The 22,298-nt window shown below is 35.7% G+C and overlaps 2 protein-coding genes and 1 long non-coding RNA gene across 6 annotated transcripts; 2 read left to right on the top strand and 1 right to left on the bottom strand.

The window, feature by feature from the left end:
- Positions 1–2,911: 2,911 nt before the first annotated feature.
- On the bottom strand, positions 2,912–3,567 carry LOC125469450. The gene has a single exon (XM_048566814.1). The coding sequence runs from the start codon at positions 3,494–3,496 to the stop codon at positions 3,131–3,133; it is 366 nt and encodes a 121-aa protein (XP_048422771.1). The 5' UTR covers positions 3,497–3,567; the 3' UTR covers positions 2,912–3,130.
- A 2,544-nt stretch (positions 3,568–6,111) lies between these two features.
- On the top strand, positions 6,112–8,156 carry LOC103952321 (RNA-binding protein CP29B, chloroplastic-like). 4 transcript variants are annotated; one of them, XM_048566861.1, is made up of 4 exons: positions 6,112–6,439; positions 6,554–6,661; positions 7,145–7,168; positions 7,643–8,156. In XM_048566861.1, the coding sequence occupies exons 1-4, from the start codon at positions 6,431–6,433 to the stop codon at positions 7,757–7,759; spliced, it is 258 nt and encodes an 85-aa protein (XP_048422818.1). In that variant the 5' UTR covers positions 6,112–6,430; the 3' UTR covers positions 7,760–8,156. The 4 variants fall into 4 exon arrangements, with proteins under 4 accessions (XP_048422818.1, XP_048422860.1, XP_048422895.1 ...); XM_048566903.1 differs by having other exon boundaries at positions 6,115–6,439; positions 6,557–6,661; XM_048566938.1 differs by lacking the exon at positions 7,145–7,168 and having other exon boundaries at positions 6,117–6,439.
- Positions 8,157–17,705: 9,549 nt separating this feature from the next.
- On the top strand, positions 17,706–18,700 carry LOC103942818. The gene is made up of 2 exons (XR_666682.3): positions 17,706–17,840; positions 18,220–18,700. It is a non-coding gene; the product is annotated as an uncharacterized LOC103942818 (long non-coding RNA).
- Positions 18,701–22,298: the final 3,598 nt, after the last annotated feature.

Below are 22,298 nucleotides of genomic sequence, written 5' to 3' on the forward strand. Positions count from 1 at the left end.
CTTTAGATTGACGCTATGATCTCCGCCTTTGGATCTTATTACTTTTGTTTATGTTCTGGAACAAACCATTTTTGAATTTTTCGGGTCCCACTGTGGGTCCAGACACCAGGCCCAACTACTCGTTTTCTATTTGAAAATCTGGATGCGTTGTGCAGAATTGGGCCCAACTATAAATACTTCTTTAAAAACAAATATCAAAAATAGATTAAAAATAGAAAGGTACAGAAAAAGATTAAAAATAGAACATTTGGCGCAGTAACATATCGCACCGTTTTGATTTCGCACACAGAAGTAATCGGACGGTGCATCTCCAGATCTCAAATCCCTTCATCGACCCACCGGCCATGGCCTCGTGGCCCGCCTCTTCCGACTCCTCTAATCAGTAAGTCCCACCAAACGCATGGAAATTTAGTTCATTTATTATTTATATTTGTGTTTTTTTTTTTCTTATAATTCATGGAAATTTTAGGTGCCTTATTAATATAGAATTGAAAATATTGATAGGGAGGCCGCTGCTGCAATCAGAAAGAGAAAACCGGGGCATCAAATCAAGTTCTTGATTCCTCTTATATACGCCCCTGTTCTTCCCCTCAGTAAGTTTTTCCAATTTTCTCAACTTTTTTTTTTTTAATTTGGCTTTAATTTTGCTATTTATTGATTTTAATCGATATTTCCCATCTGGGTTTTTTACCAACAAAATTATATTTTTGTTCTGTGGATGTTTGATTTTCTCAGTTCGACTGTCGTTGCGGAGGAACCCGGTTGTGCGGGACCGTTTGTTTACTGCCGTGCTGGTTGGAGCATTTGCTCATGGCTTTTATTTGGTGTATCCTTTTGTATACTTAGTTTTTTTGGGGATTGATAGATTATATATTGAACGGATAGGTTGGTGCTATAAGAAATGATATGTTTCGATTGCTATAAGTTGCAGAATTGATGCGAATGGGTGGAAGAATTAGTAACCTGAAGTTTTATAGATTTTCGCATTTGCTACAGATTTTCGGACTTTTAGGGATATGATGTGTTGTTAGAGATGTGTGTTTGAATAAGACAGGGGCACATGCGTTGGATATTTTCGTGGCCGATTATTTGAGATGTGTTTGAACTTGTTTCCATGAGAGTGCTCGTTTATTTTCATGGTTGCATGTTCTGGTGGTGGACCGTGGGTGAAAGGAGCAGGGTAGGATTGGTTTTAGAGAATTGTTTGAATTGCAAGCTAGAATTTGTATTAACAATGCGGTGATGGTTTGGAGATATCAACTGTTAAAATAGATTACCTTCGAGCTCGGTTGATACATAACAGACTGACTCGTTTGTTCTGATGTGGTTCCTTTTGAAATTTGAAATTCTGTCTTTGCGAAGAAGTCCTTATGTTTGACTTATGTAAAGAGAAACACATAAGCATAGCGTTGTCGCATAAGATACTAATTCTCACCCAAAGTGGTACGGAATCACGAATTTACTCTTGTAACTTGCTACTTGTGAATGTTTCATTTATTTGATTCTTCAAACTCTTTTTATTTCACTTTCTTCCTGTCTTTATTGTCTTCTCGACATTCTGTTGTGTTTATCCTTAACAGATGTATTCAGAACTGATCTGTATGATGTTGAGAGCAAGTGAATGTCAAGAGCATGGTTTGAGTTGTGCAGTAGCTTACACCTCTTCAACAACATGGATCGTTTTGCGGGTTCTTTCAGGTCAATGTTCCAGTGGCACCAACATTAGCTTAAGGCTATTTTGATACATTGTCGTAGGATAATTTCAGATTATCTCCATCTATTATGGAGTTATACTGATGCTACATTTTGTCTTCTTTTCATTGGCCGCACTGCAATCTGTTTCCGGCTTATAATTGCAAGTGAATAAATACAATTGAGTAAACTCGTTTTGTCAATTACTAGGTTTGTTGTGGTTGCAGTTGTACATGCTTTGTTATGCTGAGAGGTCGAGTGGGGGCTTGGTTTTGCTAACATTGCGCGCCGGAGTCTTTTATTTTGTCTGTCTTCTGCAGGGTAGGAGACTAACTCACCTATGCCTAGGATGCCACGCAGGCAATATCCTAAGCCAATCGGGCAATGTCGTGAATGAGGATCCTCTCTGGATCCTCTTTGTGAGGATCACGGGGATCCTCAAATCATGTCCGTTCATTGGATATCGTGCGGTCAGTTTTCTTCCGATACAGTTCATAATTAATTTTAAATAAAACTATTTAAAATAATTTATGATTGCACGATATACGATGAACGGGCACGATTTGAGGATCCTCAGGATCCTCACAAAGACGATTTGGAGAGGATCCTCATTCCATGTCGTGTATCATGTTTTTAGTACTTGAAATATTTTCGGACTTTCTCACGCAGCAGTGTGCCTGTGAGCAATTTGCTTGGGCTACCACCAACATGACATTTCTGGTGCATAGAAGTTTCTCTTGCGGAGTTGGCCTCCGATATGGTACATCAGTACTTTTTTGGTGAAAATATCTGGCCAAGCCTCCCAAGTACGGTGTCCCTGTCATGAATAACGAGTCTCATGATCTATGGATTCTGTGCGATACCTCACGGGCATATTCGCAGTTTGGATACTTTTCCTAGTTGTAGGATCCTACAAAAGATCCAAATATGCCACAACCAACTTGACCTAGACCTTGCAAGGCGATTGTGCCACGCCTATTTGCACCCGAGGGCATGTGTTCTCGGCTTCTCGTCACCTCCTACCCCAATATCACTAGGATTTATTATTGATCTTGAACGATTCAACCGATGTAAGCAAACCTAGTTTATCTTAATCCTCGTCACCTAACCGTCATTATCTCAATTAAATTTAAACATCTTGATCATCGAAATTACAAGAAAAGTTGAAATCTCAATTTTTTTAGGTAGGTCATTTAATATCTCATGAGAAACCAAATTAAAAAAAAAAAAATATATATATATATATATAAAATATACACAACATCAATAATTACATGCTTAATCTTCTAAATCACGCAATTAGCTAAAACAAGCGTTAATTACATCATGGATGTCACCATCTTTCACATTTTCCATCACCCCTAATCCTACTTTATGAAAAAACAAAAATAGATGATTTGGGGCTAAACATTATTGTCATCATCCCTAAATCGCCGGCTCAAAGATCGGACCGGTTCTTAAAATCGGAGGCGAGTCTGGTGGCGATCGACGAGTGGTACATGGCGTCATGAAACGTCTCCGTTTCGATCGTCTTCATCCGGAGCTGCCGCGCCTTCTCCTCCGTAAAGCAGCCAGGCGAGAACCGCGATCGCCGTGGTTTCGAGTCGGCTGCTCCGCCCTGGGCCTTGTCGTCTGACTCTGTCTTTGCCTCCGGGTCAATGTAGTCGGGTTCGGATGACCACCCGAAGAGCGGGGTCCACCACTTGAACGGCAAGCCTTTCCCGCCAACTGAGCTGGACTTTCGATTTCCGGCGGCGCATGGCGCGGCTAGGTTTGGCCGGAAGTGGATGAGACTGGTGGACATTTTTAGAGAGAGACGATGGTTTTGGGAGTTTGGAAGAGCAAAATGAACAGTAGACAGTTTTGGGGAGGTTGCATTCCGAATTTAAAGGGAAAAATTGGGAATTGGATAACGCAGGACGCGGTCTGTTACAATGTTACCAGTCTAAGCACCATGTGGGGTCCATTGTTCGCTTTTGAAGAATATTTTTACCGGCTATTCCGGTCTCTTTAGTGGCGATCATTGCGATGACTAACGTGATTAGACTAAAATAACCTCGACTTCTCGCAACGTAACTATTAGGTCCTAAATTAGCTCTTGGGATTTCGCCTAATTATTTATTAAATTAAACAGATCCGTTTATTCTTGATTTCATCTTCTTAATTCACAGAGAAGTGTTATTGGCACTCCAAAAATCTCATTCTACACTCCTTGTATTTTTTTTTTCCAAATATAGAAAGTTTGGAGTATAGAATGGAATTTTAATTCATATTGTAGCAATTCCTTTCAATTATATCTTGTTAAACAAGTTTAGAAAATTCATTTTATTTTGAGATTGTTTAGTTATTTAGATAAATCAAGAAATAAAAATCCACCACGAGAATGCTACTTGTACTATAACTACCGATTAATTTGACATGTCATCGTGTACACATTTATCGTTTCTTTATAATAGTGACATTATACTTTAAACTAATATAAATTTGTGAAGAAAGAGTTTAGAAATTAATACATATAGAGAAATGCATTCACTTTAACAATGTAATTGCGTTCACATCTGCTACAATCATTCATTGTGGATCGTGCATTTTTGTGCTGGTCAATCAATGCATTTTTGCAGTATTGGAATACCACACTGAAGGACCAAATCAACTCCACTTGATCAAATTATATACACCACGTGAGCTAGAAAAAGAATATTGCTCTTGCTCCGTTGCTTGAACAACAATCTGGATCACACAAATAACAGTTTCACTTGTTGTCCAGATTGTCCAAATCATGTATACAAACACCAAAAACGAGTTTTTTTCGTCTTTAAATTTGGTATTGACCAGTTATTTGTGACATTTCCACAATAGAAAGAGGCCAAACTTTCAAAGTGTCATTCAAATTTGGTTTCGACATGCAACGTGTTGAGGAAGAATCCAAATATATGATGTCCGTCGATGAGCTTATTCGCTTTCTTGTCCTTAATTTGCCGACGGTCGAAAAGTTACGTCGAAGTCAGCATGGAATTTTGGATCGATGCTCCTGCATGATTTGCATGCTGATGTTGAAATTTCAAAGATGCATGCTTCGTTCATATTCTGGCATCTCAAATACTCAATAAAATTTGACAGCGCCTAACGCACTTGACTTTGAGTAACAATGGCGTTTACGTACTAAACTTAATAATTGGCTACGTACGATTGAATAAGCAGATCTAGACAACATACATGGGCAAGTGTACCAGTTAGCACCACAAGCTGAAAGCTTGAATAACTTGATTGACCACAACCCATAGAAAATGCATTCTTAACTAGGGTTTAGTATATGAAGAAAAAAACTGAAAATTAACCTAGCTAGCCTGCTTGTATAATTCAGTTGGTAAAGGGAAAGAAGGAAAAGAACAAAAGACATAGAGACTTGGCATCTTCCATTAACTCAGCAGCTCCTGCAATTGTTTGTGCTTTTTGTGTTTATATGGAGGCTCCGATCGACTTCAATGACATTCTTTTTTTCTCATCTGCCTTTTCCCATGGCAAACAGACAATCAATAGAAAGAGCAAACATTCATGTTTGCCTATGACAACATAAACCAACCTAATTCAAACATCAATACTAGTATAGCGACTGGCATGTATTCCTCTTCGTTAGGAAGTTTTAGTTCAATCTTCCTATCAATTCGTCCAGGACTAAGGCCATCCCCAACCAAAGGATCCAATGGGTCAAAAATAACCTAAAAATCGTCTCCAACCGAGAGACAAACCAAAGGGCTCGTGGGCTCCACTGGACCAAAAAAAAAAAAACAAAGGGCCAACCGGCTGGCCCAAACCAACCAGCCAGCCCCGGGCTGGGGCACATGCTAACGTCATATTTATTTAATTATTTTTTTTTTACATTTTTTTTTTTGGGCCAAAATTTTCTAAAAAATATTTAATTATGGGTTTAGATTTTTTGGGCTAAGAAAGGTGATTTGGTCAAAGTTGGGGTGTTCATTTTATAAGCATGTTTCCTTGCTCATTCATCTCCCATGGTCGATGTGAGACAATTATAATGGGTGTAGTTGTAGTTGTATTTCCTTTCATTAGCATATTCCTTTCACAATTTATTTTAAATATTTAGTTATATTACATTTAATTTGTTGTAGTTGTAGTTTTTAAATTTAAGTTGTAGTTTCTAAATTTAAATAATAAATTATGTTTGGCCCTTTGACCCTCGATTGGAGACGGTTTTTTGTGACAAGGCTAAAACGAGCCATATGGCCCTTTGACCTCGGTTGGAGATGATAAGAAATATGGTCCTGCACTGTTCATTAAAATATTAATTTCTTGGTGATCACAAGAAGATAAAGGTATGTTTGTTTGCCTTCACTAGCATTCTTTGGATTGGACTAGACTAAATGGTAGTCCAGTCTGGTGTTTGTTATTTACATGAACAAGAGTTAATGAGACTAAAGGGACTCGCCCCGACTGAACACCTCGCTAGTCGTTCTTAGTAAGAGCCCTCAGTTTCGAGCGAACTCCTAGTCTCATCCTCTCTCGTAGCTGATTTATCCATCTTCTTCTCCTTCACACTTTCGCCATTTCCCATCTCCTTCATGACTTCATCGTCTCGTCCGAGTTCAAGCAGGACGAGGAGGTTCTCGGCGACGACGGAGAGGCCTCCCCTGACCTCAAACTCTTCGTGGGTAACTTTCCCTTCAGCGTCAATAACGCTCAGCTCGCTGATATCTTCGAGAGTGCTGAAAATGTCCAGATGGTCAAGGTAATTCCTTGTTTTCACTCGAAATTTTGTAAATTTTACTTGAAATTTGGGTGAAAAGTGAAATCAGTTGTTGCTGGTTTAGTGTTTTATGGGTTAAATTTGGAGGGTTTTTAGCAGGTGATATATGATGATAAGACGACCGGAAGAAGCAGAGGATTTAGGTTTGTGACTATGTCAAGTGTTCAAGAAGCTGAATATGCTGCTCGCCAGCTAAACGGCTATGTAAGTCTTCATATTTAAGTCTGACCATTTGCTGATATTTTCTTATATATGCGAAAGCTTGTGATTTGCGAATTGGTACTTTATTTGTAATCGTGTTTGTTAACATTCATTTGTTGAAACTTGCTTGAGATTTGTCTTACTGAAGAAATGTTTGATGGAGCTTAGTCTCTGGCCTTTGAGAACCCTGTTTGTTGTATATAACTATTTTAGCAAGAGTTTCATGGCATTATCGTGAAAACAATTTTACTGATTGACGTTTGAAACTTGGTCGATGTTTCTTTCATTCTGAAAAGGTTGTTTTGTTTTGTAGCTTTGTGTTGCATTTCTTGATGTTGGTTTTTTAGTGTAGTGATTGGTTGAGTTCCGTATTTATTTTGCTGAGTCTTGCCATCATTTAGTTGTATTGCATTCATGAGAACCCTGTATATCATATCTAATAAAGGCTTATATCGTATATAAGAAAGACTTCATTGCATTTGGCAGGAACTTGATGGCAGGGCATTGAGGGTAAACTATGGACTTCCTCCTCTTGGACTGAGGATTCCTCTTTCTCTGGCTTTTCATATTTGGTTGTGTTCATGCATTGCTTGATTCCATTTATTTGAATGTGCTGAGTTTTCAGGTTTTTGCATATAATCATGTTCTAGATGCTATGGTATAGAAACATTATTGAGATTTCTGAAATAAACAAATGTGCATCTGTATCAATTTGTTATGGATATAAAAGTTTCACTTGATTTCTAAGAGCATCGTATTTGAGATGTTGCCAAATTTGTTCTCTGATTAATATACTTAGCTATGGTGTGTGAAACATATCCACCAACTACAGTCTGCAGCAATGTTCAGACTTTAAGGTTGAGGTAGTTGCGGATTATCTGCATTTTATCCATTTTAATCAATTTCTATTCTGTTTACTATACGATGCTTACAACATGCAGTCTTTTGATCTGACTATCTAACATCATGATTAATCTTTCTCAGTCTAAGCTTCCACCTGGGGTGGAGTCTGCTCTACTACAACAAGTTTTGAGCCTAGCACCAGAAAAACTAAGTTCATTGTCTCCGGAACAACAAGAAGAAGTAATAAAGCTCCAATAGATGCTTCGGTGAGATCAGATTCAGCCATCATAGCTGAGTCATAAATGGTAGTTTTGATGCAGCAAGTTGTTACATGTGCAGACACCAACTTGCTTGCTAAAGCAACAAAAGGCGTGGTATTGATTCAATCGATTTTGATTGTTTATAACAGTATGTTCATGTAAGGAGTCGATTCAGAGGATCTGCAGTGCAGGAGTACTATCGTATTCGTGTAGCCTACACAAGCTTATGTTTTAGTTTAGTCAGTAAATTAGTTAGGATTGCAAAATTTTGTCTGTATCACAACATTTAAATTTACATTCCCTCAGCTAAAACTTGTTGCTTCACTTTTGACAATCCTTTGCTCCAAACATTGTGTACTTTGCTCGAGGTATATTCATGATCTCTTCCTTTTGCATATTGTTATTGGTTTTCTTCAAACTAGTTGAAGCAAGCAATTTACGTGCTTGAATCTAAATGTAGCAATGATCAAGGCTCGGCTATTCATTTGCCATTGCGCCTTACGCATCATTGTGGTATTGGGATTGAATGCAATCAAACCAAAGGTGAATAATTAAGAAAAGCATTCTAAACCCCATCAATTGTTAGGAAAACACCTTTGTTATATTAATGTTTGGAGCAAAACTACTCTTGAATCATGTATGTTTCTTTCGTTGGCAAGAAATTTGGTTTTTGTATATTTTATTGAGTCATACTCTCATATAATATTATTAATTTTGATATTATCTTTAAATAAAAAGAAATTAAATTAGAATAATAATTTAGTCTCAGTCCAAACAAACATCAAACTGGTGACAATACTATTTCCATTATCCTGCTTCTTAGTCCGACACTGCACCAAACTCTTCACTAAGTTAGTCCAACTTAGCCTAGTTTAAGCCAGTCCAACTTAGTCCTTGAACCTAGTCCAGTCCGAGATAATTCGGTGCAACAAATGCACCCTAAAAGTTCATAAATAAATCACTGCGTTTCTAACCAGTGAATCCACATTATGTTCAGTACCTTGATCTTGTTTGATGCCTCAAGTCCATCAAGCTGGTTTAAAAGCTCCAATATCGTCTACTGCACCTCATAGCTGTCACCATTGCCACTATCAGATTCCATACAAGCAAATCCAATACTCATGATTTCATCAATAAAAATGATACATGGAGCATGTTCCCTGAAATAATTAAAAACCGATTTGAAATAAAGTTAGCAAAAGAATAACAGCAACTCACATTAGGGAATGTGATGTAGAACAAGATATGAGTCAATTTCTACGAAGAAATAAAGAAAATAAAATGTTTCAAATTCTGGTAAAGAAGAATTAAAGTTGGAAAATATCAGATTCAATCAATATGGTGATAGGAAACATAGCAAGAAATATTATAGTGTCAAAAGTGGGCAAATTTTTTTTCCAAAAAAAAAAAAGGGCATATAATATGTCGTGTTTGTAATAAATTTCAGACATTTCAATTGTTGTCACATCCCGGCCCGGGGCGGATCACTTCCCGGGCCCGCTCCACCACCGTAGCACGATATTGTCCGCTTTGGGCTTACCATTCCCTCACGGTTTTGTTTTTGGGAACTCACGAGCAACTTCCCAGTGGGTCACCCATCATGGGATTGCTCTAGCCCCTTTCTCGCTTAACTTCGGAGTTCCTACGGAACCCGAAGCCAGTGATCTCCCAAAAGGCCTCGTGCTAGGTAGGGATGAGAATATACATTTAAGGATCACTCCCCTGGGCGATGTGGGATGTCACAATTGTCGTTCGACTAATGTCATTGTTATTTACTTTCGTTTTAATTCCCTAAGCCTTTTGAGTTGTCCAAATGTGTTGTAAATGACTTATTTAAGTCGTGAATGTTACCCATTGTAATGATCAACTCTTCAATTAATCAAATTATCCTTTAGGATTCATCAAACTAGTGGATTCTAGAAACTTTGTTCTTCAAGGATTTACGCTTATATCCTTGTTAACTTGTGTTGCGTCAATTAGTATGAAAGCATACGTTTGTAACCCTCTACGCTTGTGTTGCGTCAATTGGTATCTGAGCAGGGAGTTGCCATGTTCTAATGACAATTGATTGTGGGAGATGCAAATCTCTTTCCAACGTTGATTGTGGGATGAAGGCTATGTGTGGCACACCAAAGATCGTCTGTGGTGTGGTTGTAAACGGTCTTTTGTTGATGGGGAATGCACTAGAGGATTTGCCTCAAGCCAAACTCATTCCCTTGATGTTAGAAAAATTTATTGTTTTGAGAGTGATGAATGCATAGAAGATTTTCTTGATTGGGTTTCTATTGTGGAGCAATTCTTCGAAAAAATGATTATTCTAGAGGAGAAGATGGTCAAGATAGCTACTTTTCGTCTACGGAAAAATATTGCTTTTTGGTGGTATAGTTTTGCAGAAGGCACAAAAGAAAGAAGGAAAAAAATTTATATTCGATCTTGGCGTAGGATGAAGAAAGTTATTGTAAAGGTATGGTTTTTGTTTAAATATGATTTGTTTCTTTTAAGAACGGAAAATGTTATTTTCAAATAAAAGAAAACGTAGTGGAGGAAAAAATATTTGATGATTTCATATGCCAAGAAGGATAGAGAAATGAAGTTGAATCGCCAATTCGAGTGATGTCATGATTGAAGAGAAAGCCATAACAGAAGAAGACAATCAAGTCAGCATCCATGATGAACAAGGTATTGATAAAACTTATATTGTGGTCGATATGGTTGTATATACACGACCATGAATTACATATTTCATATATATAATTATTATATTTTTTTTAGGTGAAACAATAACAATTTTATTAGAACATCCATAAAAAGCACAAACTTCAAAAAGGGACTCCATTGAACCACATGGGGTTCTCAAACCAAACAGACTCAAACGCATAAAATATAGCCAACTAATCTTTAAGGGCTATTATCAACTATGATAAGTTATAGCCGCCTTAACTCTACTATAAATATCCTCATTTAGTATGTCACTAAAGCTTAAGAATTTTTTTTTATAGAACGACAATAAACTATCAATGTTTTATGGCACATAATGTTAGACAATCAAACATTAACATGTGCAAAAAATAATAGTAGCGGAGATGAGAATGTTTCGTTAAATGTGCGAGGGACACGAGAAAAGACATGATTAAGAACGAGAATATTTGAGGTAAAGTAGGAGTGGCCGTAATTAAACATAAGATGAAAGAAAATCTGTTAAGTTGATTTGGACATGTGAACCGAAGATCTACTGATGTTTCGATTAGAAAATGCGACTATGAGACAGAAGTTCGGAGGAAAAGAGGTAGAGAAACTTAGTAAGACTTGGAAAGAGACTCTAAGAAAAGACAATGAGTACTTAGAGCTAACGGAAGACTTAGCGTAAAACCGAGCATAGTTGACGTTTTAAGATTCATACAACAGATCCCACTTGGTGGCCACTTAATGAGATGAGGCTTTGTTGTTGTTCTTGTGGTTGGTTACGTAAACAAATTGGCAAAGTCAAGCAGTTCATAGTTTCAAGGGATGTTATCTTTAATTTCAACTCAAATTTTCAAACATTAGCATGCACAAATCTCCAGTATAAATAGCATCTCGCAAACAATGGTATTTTTCTCTTTAAAAAATGGTATTTAACTATTTACATTTAGTATACTATTTCATTTATAAAAAAAAATAATAATAACAATAATTTTGTTGCAGGGTTCCACACTATCGTCTACAAAAATTGTCTTACAAAGTACGTTTTTCCATTCTCTCGAAGAAATAAAGATAGCCATTGCCTTTGTCAGGGATGCCTCCCTCACAATACTCTCCAACCTTGTCATCATCAAAAACGACCCAGCTCCCACGTTTCAAGATGTGTGCAATATACCGACCATGATCAATAGAGGTTCCAAGGTGACTTATGAATCCAATAAGCTCATACCCTGCACATAGCCATCTAGCAGTGAAAAACATACAAAACAAACCCATAACATATAAAGAATACTTTGATAGCTTATACCCTGCACATAGCCTAACATGCGTATGTTATCTTGTTTTACAGGTGAGAATACTTTGATTGATTAATGAAACAGATCATATAAACACGCACCAAGACTTTACATCTCGTGTCAATGTACGTACCATCTACACAGTTTTAGATCAACAATTCAGTTAATACTTCTCAGCACATGCAGCCTTAATTTTGACGTCCATGTAGTTTGTGTGGTGTTTGTGCAAATTTCTCATATATATGTGCAGAAGAAAAAAGAAAGATTAGGTACGAAAAACTAACTTCCTCCATTTTGACCTCTCTCCCTGTGTAAATGGCCAATGTTTATGATATCATCAACATCTATTCTGACATCTGCATAAAGAGAGACAAGAAAATGAGAATCCTTCAAAACTCAACATAAATAGAAACAAACTGGGAAGCTAAAAGAAAATTACCAAGCTTGTTCTCCACCCCCGGCTCCTTTACGAACCTTTGCATGTGCATCACCAAGTACTTAGGGAACGAATTTAGACGTGCTTCCCTGCAGTTAATAAAAAAACAGGAAGGTAAGAGACAGAGAGACAACATTTATTTTTGTTTTTTGTCGATATGGTTACTAAGAGACATCATCGTGTACTGACAATAATTTATCTTCATCGTAGAATGTTGACAAATTTTAGCAGACACAACATCATCAAGAGAATACATTGACACCAGAAAATAATCAGAAAGCTTACATAATTGTTTTCTTCTCTTTAGTGTACCAGTCACTCTGTTCATGCATTCTCTTTTCTGAAAGGTTGAAGTTCGAGGACGAAAGACAATTTCTTAGAGAAATGCTTGTTGAAGGACCGTCAGTTGGAATTATTAGGGAAAGAGAAAAACAGCGACGGAAAAAAGGAACTCCAGAGGTGGGACGAAGATCAATATCAAACGTGAAACCGCTCGAAGGATCAAACATAGGTCTCCCGCGCCTCCCACCGTCAGTATGAAGATTGTTAATTTGAATAAGAAAATGTAGAAAGAACTCATAAGCATCCTAAACGAAAAAAAGGTTTCAGGTATTAGTAATATTAAAATTGAAGCAGTCAGAGCAAGAATGATAATAATTTTGAGTTTACAATATTGTCAAGTTGTACAAAGTGTCTCATATAATAAAAATAGTGGAGAGCAAGAAGAATTAGGCAATTCACCTGTTCTTTCATGGAAGAAAATTTTGAATAGCTGGCTGCCATCGTCGTCTTAAACATTTGAGGCGGTATCCCTTCTTGTTTCTCTGATTGCTTCATGAAAGAACAGGAAATGATTAGTAAACACCAATGAGGACATCCTAACTCAATGATGATCATTGCAACTAGTATTATGATTTAGTAGTATTCTTCTCTTGGGAGGTGTTAGGCACAACTCCCGTTAATGGTACACGATGGTCTAAGTTCTAACCATAATAATTGGTATAAAACTCGTCATTCATGGAAGAACCTAACATCTCTCCCTGTGTACAAGAGCCACTCACACCTTCTCGTTTCACCCCCCCCCCCAACTCTCCCGCGATTATACCCTCTTGTTTTTAATCTTATTTCTAATCTCAAAATGTATTTATAATCTTTTTGAATAACTATATATGTCCTTTTTACTAATTTTAAAATAGTTGATAAATATTTTAAAGCAGAAAACTGATGGCATTGTCTAAAGTTGCAAACGTAGATGAAACCAATAAAAAAATAAATTAAATCGAAAACACAATGATTAAAACAGATTTGAGGTATAAACAAAGTTATCGAAAAATGTTTTTACAAGCATACACAAATAAGTGGGTGTCACAATCAAGTCCAAACAAATTGCGCTAGCAATGCAAAAATTATATAGAGGATAAACAAGCCAGTAGAGGAAATGAGTAGAAATATATGGGCAGAACAAATAAGAAAGCGTTCCGGACATACCTTTTTTACAGGAGCTAATGAGTATTCACCAGATAGCAAACCATGCGCCAACTTAACTCTGTCATGCAAAACAAAAGATAAGTCTTTCCAAAAATGTGGATGAAGCAATCTACAGTATCTCATGAATAAGAAGAAAAGCCAGAAAAATAGAAACAAATTCAATAACCGAAATACACACCCATGTTTGCATTTGGAGTAGTGAGTATAAACCAGAAACTCTTATTCATAAACAACAATCGAAATTGGTGACAATTAACACTAATAACTAGTAACACATCTTAGCGACAGAAATGCATTTAAAAAATCAATCCTTAGAATTCCCTACGTACTTACGTTTGCATGTTCAAGTCTACAGAGGGGTCAGCTGTAGCCTTCTCAAATGCCTCTTTTAAACTTTGCACGTCGTAGAATCTGATGCAATGTGAAAATAAAAATAATAAATAATATAGCTCATTCCCCTTTTTACACCGATTAAAAGAGGGAGGGAGGGGGGGGGGTGGGGCTGGGGGTGGGGTGGGTGGGGTGGCGGTGTGGCGGAGGGATACTAACCCTACAGAGAACAAGGATGTTGATAACACAACTTGCATTGTCGCTGCCATATAGCTACTGCAAAACAAATCTCAAATCAGTGTAAACCCATTTAAGAGAAAGGACGCTTAAAAAAAAAAGAAGAAGCGTTTTCAGCAACATTACACGTACGAAAGCTACCTATTTCCCAAATTAGTAAGTCCAGTGTAACCTCCTCCAAAGGCCTTTTTTATTTGGCTCCCGTCAAAATTGGTATTCTGGTTAAGCTTTCTTTCAGCCTAATAACAAGAATGAAATTAGAATGCCCTGTATTTTTTCTATAGTTGTTAGATTAAACATTCATCTCTTATAAAGATTTGATTAAGGTGCTTTGATCAATTGTCACCTCAATAATTTTCTATTTATTTAATTTCCATATCATTAATTTAAATGCATTTATATAGAGGCATAAGGTAACTTAGCAACTAATTGCCTACAATATAGGAATTTAATTTCATGAATCCCCTTCTACACATTAAATGACATTTTTTTTAATAAAATAAAATAAAAAATTAATTAACTAATTCCTCATTACCTTATTATCAGTATTTAAAAAAAAATATCTTTCTATTAAAAATGTCTCAATAAAAAGTCTTCAATATATATTTTTTCACGTATAGATATATAAAAAATATACTTAAAACTTATGGTACATTTGAGAACAAAAGTATCGACTTTTGGTATGTTTAGATTTCAAATGTACCGAGAAACCAAATTTACCAAAAATTCAAATGTACCATAAAACCAAATGCACCCATTGTTATGTAACCCTTTTGGTACGTTTAGATTTCAAATGTACAGATAAACCAAATGTGCCCATTGTCAGGTAACCCTTTTGGTACGTTTAGATTCCAAATATACCAAAAGACCAAATGAACAAAAAATCACAAATGTACCCACTACAAGAAAAATGGGCTAAGAACACAATTGATTTGTGCCCTTCTCATTTTCATTGAGCACAAATACATAATTGTGCTTTATAAGGTCCATTGTACACCCAAATATTTCAATTGTGCCCTCTAACAAAAAAGCACATTAGTTTGTGTCACGTATTTGTGCCTACAAAAGTTTGAACACAAAATTTTGTGTCCAGCTTGCATGTGTCCTTTTAATGTCAGAGATAGATATTATTTTATTAATTTCCAAACACACAATAAAAGGGTTTTGTGCCCTCTAATTTAATATATTTAAATAAATATTATTTTTTTATCCTTTAGATTTACTTTTACTCTACTTAACGCCTCTCTCTCTCAAACTCTCCTTGTCCTTAGCCACCTTCCTTTCCCCCGCCCGTATCCTCTTTCTCCCCATTTTTCTGCACGCAACAGCACCGCCGTCCTCCGATCACCAACGACCGTCAAATTATACCTCAAGAATCCTATTTCTGTCCTCTTTCCAACCCCCAAGTTAGTTTCTACAAATTCATAGCCGGATTTCCTCAATTTCATATCTAAGAAATGGTGACCGCGGATTTTTTTGGCCAGTTTTCGGCCAAGCCTGGCAGAATTGGACCTCGATCCTAGAGGTAAAGATGATCATCTCTTAGTGGGTTGTCCTCCAGTGTAAGTTCTTTTCAAAAATAAAAACTTTCAGTTTTGGGTTCCATTTTAGATTTTGAATTTTAATTCCCTTTTCTGTATGCATGTCAAAGTTTACTCGCTTGGAGACTGCTCGGAATTTCAAAGTTTAGTCGCATGTAATATTCTTGTTTTAAATTGGTCATTTAATTTTTAATGTTTATAGCTTATTGTAGTTTGTTTCATCAACTTTTCTGGCATTTTTTGTTTAAGTTTTCTGTTTTGGGTTGCCTAGGAGATGAAGGAAAATAAATAAAATAGAATTCCATGTAGTCACTTTTGTTTCCCCGCGGAAAGAAAGATTGGAAATAGTCGACCAATATCAATCAAGCCAAATTGTTGAATTTAACTTAATTATTTAAGTTCATTTCCATGTCGTATGATTACGGGATATTTCGTTGACTCAGGTGGTTTTCAACTTTTTCTTTCCCTTAATTTGAAATGGCAGTGAGATTAAGATACGATTACATGATAATTACAGTGTTTTTGTTTTTGTTTTTTTTTATTTTTTATTTTCCAGTTAATGAAAGATGCCAAAAACTCAGTTGGGTTCCCACAATGTAAGGTCCCACGGAGTCAATGAGGCAAAGGTTCATATGCAAGCATCGGGCTTGTGACAGATGGTGTAAGAGGAGGCCTAAACTGTAATCCGGTGTCACTCCGATGGATTGAGTTTTGTGATCTAGCTAAACTACCCATGATCAATCACATGAACAAACAAATCATACAGGTAGTGCAGAAGTTGGTTATCTTCTTCCATTCATTCCTTCATCTACAAAAGATAAATGTGTGAGTTCACTTTACATAAATCTTCCACTCAGGTTTACATATTAAGGCAGTCTTATCAGATTTTAGGCAAAAGTGTGAGTCATCATGTGGTAGGTTTAGATAACTATTAGTACCATAATAAAACTCATCATTTAAGCAAGTGTAAAATTGTAATATCTGATTTACCAAAAAAAGGGCATGATGCTAAATGCCTTAGTTAATGAGAAATTTGTCAATGAAATTCATGAATTGAGAGGAGAGATGTAGAAGATCATAGTGATTAAAAAAAGTCATTGAAATGGTGGGAGACACATTCCATATGCCCCTTGAAAGATGCCTCATTTGCATTATCCTTAAAGCCATTTTTTTCATAAGCTAATTAAAAAAAACAGACTACTAATTGGCAGGATAAAACAACTATTACTCCAAAATCAAATAAATGACACTTCTTTTGCTAAAAAATCAGTTGGGTTCCCACATTGTAAAGTCCCATGGATTCAAGGAGGCAAAGGTTCATATGCATAATTGGCTGATTATGTTGGTTCTTGTCGGGATTGATCTCGATTTGAAATTGATAGAACCGTTTCACCACTTTCTGCTTTTGTAGATTAATTTTGTATTTTTCTTATCCATGAGTTACTTTTACATGTTTAAAATATTTGTAGTTCTACATTTACGTGTAGTGTTTGTTGATTAAAGTTGATGAATTAGATCAATCGTTTTAATTTTTGGTACTATTCATGACTTTGGCAGTGAGAGGTCCAAATACCACACATATCATCCGGATTAGTTCGTTTGTGGAGCAAAGATTGGATGAGATGCAAAACTGGGGAATATAAGCAAGGTTAGATTTCAAAATACTTATTTATTAGACGCTGCTTTGCAGATCCTATAAGGTTTTTAGCATTTGCTATCTTTCTTAGAAATTAATGTCATAACATTGAGATTTATCTCACTGCATTTGACCTAAGCTAAATGATTGTCCAAACTTGTATTGTTTACATCTTGTTTGCTAGTAATGATGGTTTAGCTGCTCATTTAAGTTGCATGTTTTGTTCGTTGTTATTTAGTATAATAAAGTAGCAATGCGTCAGTGCTTGTGAGTTCTCAATGCCGATTCCAAGTTTTGGTCTCTACTGCACAGTTTGACAGACAAATGATAAACCTAACACATGCATGCTCTGATTTCCTTGGTAGGTCATATTTTTCACTTTCTGGATGTGCAAAGTTTGGATAGTACACATCACCGGGCCAAACCTTTCTCAGGTAAGGAATTACATCGCGTTTGTTGAAAATATTTGCTTCCTTCCCTCTGATGTATGTATATGCATGATGTATGTGTGTGATTTTAGATTGTAATGTATCACAAATTTGTGGCATGAAAATTGATATTTGTAGACTTACCCTTTATTTTTTGGCTGTGATGGGGGAAAGGAAAATAAAATTTCAAAGATTGATACTTTTATGTGATTTCTTGGCTCTTTTTTTCATATGATTTTCATTGTATGTGTGCCAGTGTATGTCTCTTCTTGAAAAATGCATGTTGAAAATGGGAGAATTTTGGACATTGACATGTTTAGAAGTCAGGTTTTCTGAATGAAGATACTCTTATGATTTGTTTGTAATTTGTTTTGCAAATGGGTAGGAATGTCATTCTAAAAGGATATTGGCAGGAGGGGGTGGAATGTCATTCTAAGATATATATATCAGCAGCAAGGGTGTGGAAGCTCACACGCTCAGATTTCAACGCGTTTCGAAGGTGGAAATGACAAGAATGTGCAGTGTGGACCTCCAATTTCTAGTGCTATGATGCATGAGGACTGCCAAAGTGAGAATACTGGTTAGTTGTCATCAAGCAGCCCTTGTAGATGTGTATTTTGTTTATATATTGCTAGTTTAACCATTAGTACGTTTGACTTGGGGATACAAGCTTGGATATGTTATATTTTGTTGTATATAGAGAATCCCGGGTATGTCCAGCATAGGATAACATGTATTTTTTGGTTTAACATTTGGATGGGTTGTATTGTTAGGTTGCATGAATCGGTCTTAGCCGAGAACATGGGTTATGTAATATATTAACTTCACTATTTTAGTGCTAATGTTGATTTATGTTTAGTTTGTAATGGATGATTTGTAAGTTTCTAAATTTAGGTGGAAATTAGGTTCTATGAGCAACCTGATGATTTCCATGTTTAAATAAAAATATCCAATTATGCCACAAATTTTTAATTGTGCTGGAGTTTTATTGTATTTATTAAAATATAATAGTGGCACAATTTTAAAGTTGTGCCCTTGCTTTAACATTTATACAGCAATCTGAGCCTTTAAAATAGCAATTGTGCCCATCTTACACCATACATTCAGTAGCCTTTATTAGAGGTAAGACACAATAAGGGTTGTATTTGTGCTTAGCTTTGGGCACAAAACATCATATTGTGTGCTATAAGTAATGGTGACGCCCATAGAGGGCACAGATACAAACTTAGTTGCTGCACTGTTGCTATTGGTCTATGAGCACAAATGTTGGTGCTTTTTGGCCTCAAAAGGCACATATAATTTTTTGTGTGCAGTGCTCATTTTTTTTGTAGTGACCACAAAACCAAATGTCTCTATTTGATAATCCTTTTGATACATTTACATTCCAAATGTACCAAGAAATACAAAAAATCATATCCACTATAAAACTAAATGTGTCCATATTATAGGTAACTAGATGTAGCTATATAATCAAACAAATCTTTATTATGTGTTGAGTTTTCTAAATAATAAAATTTGACAATTTTTTTTTTGTATAAGTATTCTCCTATATTCACACACAAAAAAAAAGTAAAATTATAACAAACAATAAAAAAATGCATAGAGATGGATAATAAATGCATAAATATAGGGATAAGAGGAAAAAAAAACGAAATTTTTAGGAAAAGTCGTGAAAAACTAAAATTCTAAACAAAATAAACTTATGTGAAAAACTGAAATTAATAACCAAAATTTTAGGAAAATGCTTGATCAAATTTTCAAAAAGAGTATATGTTTAGTTTAAAAAATTAAAAAACTAGGCACCTATATCAAAACACCTCTATTAATTATTATTATCCAAAAAATAAATAAAATAATAAGTAAATTGCATTATTTTCTTCGCTTTCACTTACAATAACGTTGCTTTTTTTTTTTTTATGATTGATTTGGAATTGTGATGGTTTTGAAGAAAAAAAATTATTAAAAAATATAGAACATTAAATATGTTTGACAGAAAAAAAAGTGATTTTTTTTTAATGGTTGTCAATGACGGTAAAAAAACATAAAAAAGCAGAAGCAAGTTATACTCCTACGTATTTTACAAAATTACAATCATTGCTCATACATTATTCTCTTTAACAATTATTGTATCACATTAAGTACTATATCATTTTTAGTCATTTAATATATTCACAACAATTTATATAAAAGTTTACTAAACACTCGGGATCTTTTTTTTTCTTTTTTTCTTTTTGTTAAAAGCATTAATAAAAAAAAGTTTACTAAAACCCAATAACTTTATTTTATAACTGTTTATTCTCACAACATAACAGAAACAGTTTTCTTAAAAAAACACAATAATACCAAACTGACTCTCAGTTTGGCCAATAATTGGGTTTTGTTAGCAGCATAGAAAACCAAAACAAAATTACCAAATTAAGAGAAGTAAGTCGCTTCAGTTACCAAATTGACATAAAAACCAATACCGTATGTTCAGTTTGAAGCTGAAGCATCTCACTCCTCCTCCAACAGTAGAAATCAACCGCTTCCTTGAACTGCAATCATGAAATCTCATTAATTTTTTTTATTTTTAATTTTTCACATAAAACAATTGTCTACGGAAAAAGGAAGAGGCACCTCATCTCGTAGGCTTCCATAAGGAATTTTTTGCACTTGTCCATCATCAGCGAATACGACCATCTCTTTAGTTATTTCATACACAGGTTCATCGCGGACAGATCCGACATTGTCTGTCATATCATATAGACAAATATGAGAAGAAAAGAGTAATATAAACAACTTTGCCATTTATTTATTTTTTCAATCTCAAAATTTTCAAGCACCCAGTGGTGGATGTAATTGGAAGCAAGGTCCCAGGACTGCTCGGAAGGGGGGATGCACGTTGTAATCAAAGTAATTTCAGGTTTACTCGAAATCTAGAAAATATACATATGAAAACTAATCACACAAATCATTAATATCAAAGGAAAACTAATGAAAATAACTTGAAAACTTTGAGTTTTAACGAAAATGACCAAAAAATGTTGTAAGTGAATGGTACCAGATTGACCTTTTAGAGTAAAAATGTGATTTTTCGTTAAAGTGAATAGTACCGAAAGCTTTTCATTAAAACTCCCCAATATCAAGGATATAATATAGCGTAGAAAAAGACTAAAAAACCTCAATCATAACACAATCTTGACTAAAATTACCTGGCACAGAGCGCTTTCGAATTTTCTGGTTATTATCCTCAGAAGCACACATATCTTTTTTCATTATATGCAAATAAACTGGATTTCCAGTCTTCTCGTGGTTCCAACGCACATAATTTTTTCCAAATGCAAGATATGTGGTTAAGTCGATAAACAGCTCACCATCAGATTTCTGAAACTCATCAAAGAGACACCATATGTCAGAGAAATTGAAACCCTATATGGAAAGAAATTAAAAAAAAGAAGAAGAAGAACGTACAAGACTACGGAAAGATAGGCAACATTCATTGTAGACGCATGCGTTACGCTTGACGACATGGCGATCAACCCAAGTTTCATAGGATGGGGATCTTTCCTTGTATATGACTGGGTAAGAGGCACTGTGGACAAAATATTTCGAGCCCTTGAGTATCTTAGCAAAGCCCTTGTCTCCCCACTTATTCCCCCACGAATTCTTTATGATCCAATACTCCTTGCCAGTTATGTTGCATCTACCATAACCCACCACCGTAACAGTATGAAGATCATAATTATTATCATAAGTTTGAGGCTTGGGCTCATAAATTTCGAATACATCTTTCCATTCAAAAAAGAAGTAGTCAATCGATATGACCATAGCAAGTGCTGGAATCGTCTTTAGGGCTTCCACTATCAATTTCTCATCGTATAAAATTTCAAAGTCATCTATATGGAATCTAGGAACTTTTCTTGGACGAGGTCTCCTGTTGTTGTAGGCTAGCTCTTTATATTTTTCACTTTCATAAGAGCATTGCTCTTCAGTAAGCATGCCTTCTTTTATAATGAAGTTATATGCCAATTCGGGCCAACATTTACCCCCAGAAATTACATCATCTGTCATTATGTAGGGAGAGCCAACGTATATAGCCAAATCTCGGGCGGAAAGAGTTTCTGCTTTCACATCCCCCCGGATGTGCCTATACGCTGCTTCCACGGTTTCAGCTACAGAAAAGCAAGTGCATGTGTCTTCAAGGAATTGCTCTCTAGCGACTAAGCTTACAGTGCCCCTGGTGGCCCAATTAATTATGTCGTCTTCACTGCCATAAGAAGAATATTGTATAAGTTATGACATTCATCAGGCAAGTTCTCTAGAACTACTCTTACACAACAAATTCATATTAATTAATTAAAGGAAAGTAATGGACCTGAAACGTGGACGATCTTCCTCTTTCATGTTTAAGCAAGAGTTGTGGAGAGCTCAATATAATGTCCGACTGCGGTCGGAGTCTCTCAACTACTAGGTTTGGCCAAGTAT

This window comes from the organism of the source record quoted next, unplaced genomic scaffold (assembly GCF_019419815.1).
Source record: "Pyrus x bretschneideri cultivar Hongxiangsu unplaced genomic scaffold, Pyrus_bretschneideri_v1 Contig1, whole genome shotgun sequence".
Lineage (NCBI taxonomy): Eukaryota > Viridiplantae > Streptophyta > Magnoliopsida > Rosales > Rosaceae > Pyrus > Pyrus x bretschneideri.

What these genes read in the sequence shown, in the direction of transcription:
- LOC125469450 (XM_048566814.1), bottom strand. Translation starts at nt 3,496, where the DNA reads ATGTCCACCAGTCTCATCCACTTCCGGCCAAACCTAGCCGCGCCATGC.
- LOC103952321 (XM_048566861.1), top strand. An exon ending in CTCGCCAGCTAAACGGCTAT is followed by an intron (nt 6,662 to 7,144) that starts GTAAGTCTTCAT and finishes TGCATTTGGCAG; the next exon opens with GAACTTGATGGCAGGGCATT. An exon ending in TTGATGGCAGGGCATTGAGG is followed by an intron (nt 7,169 to 7,642) that starts GTAAACTATGGA and finishes AATCTTTCTCAG; the next exon opens with TCTAAGCTTCCACCTGGGGT.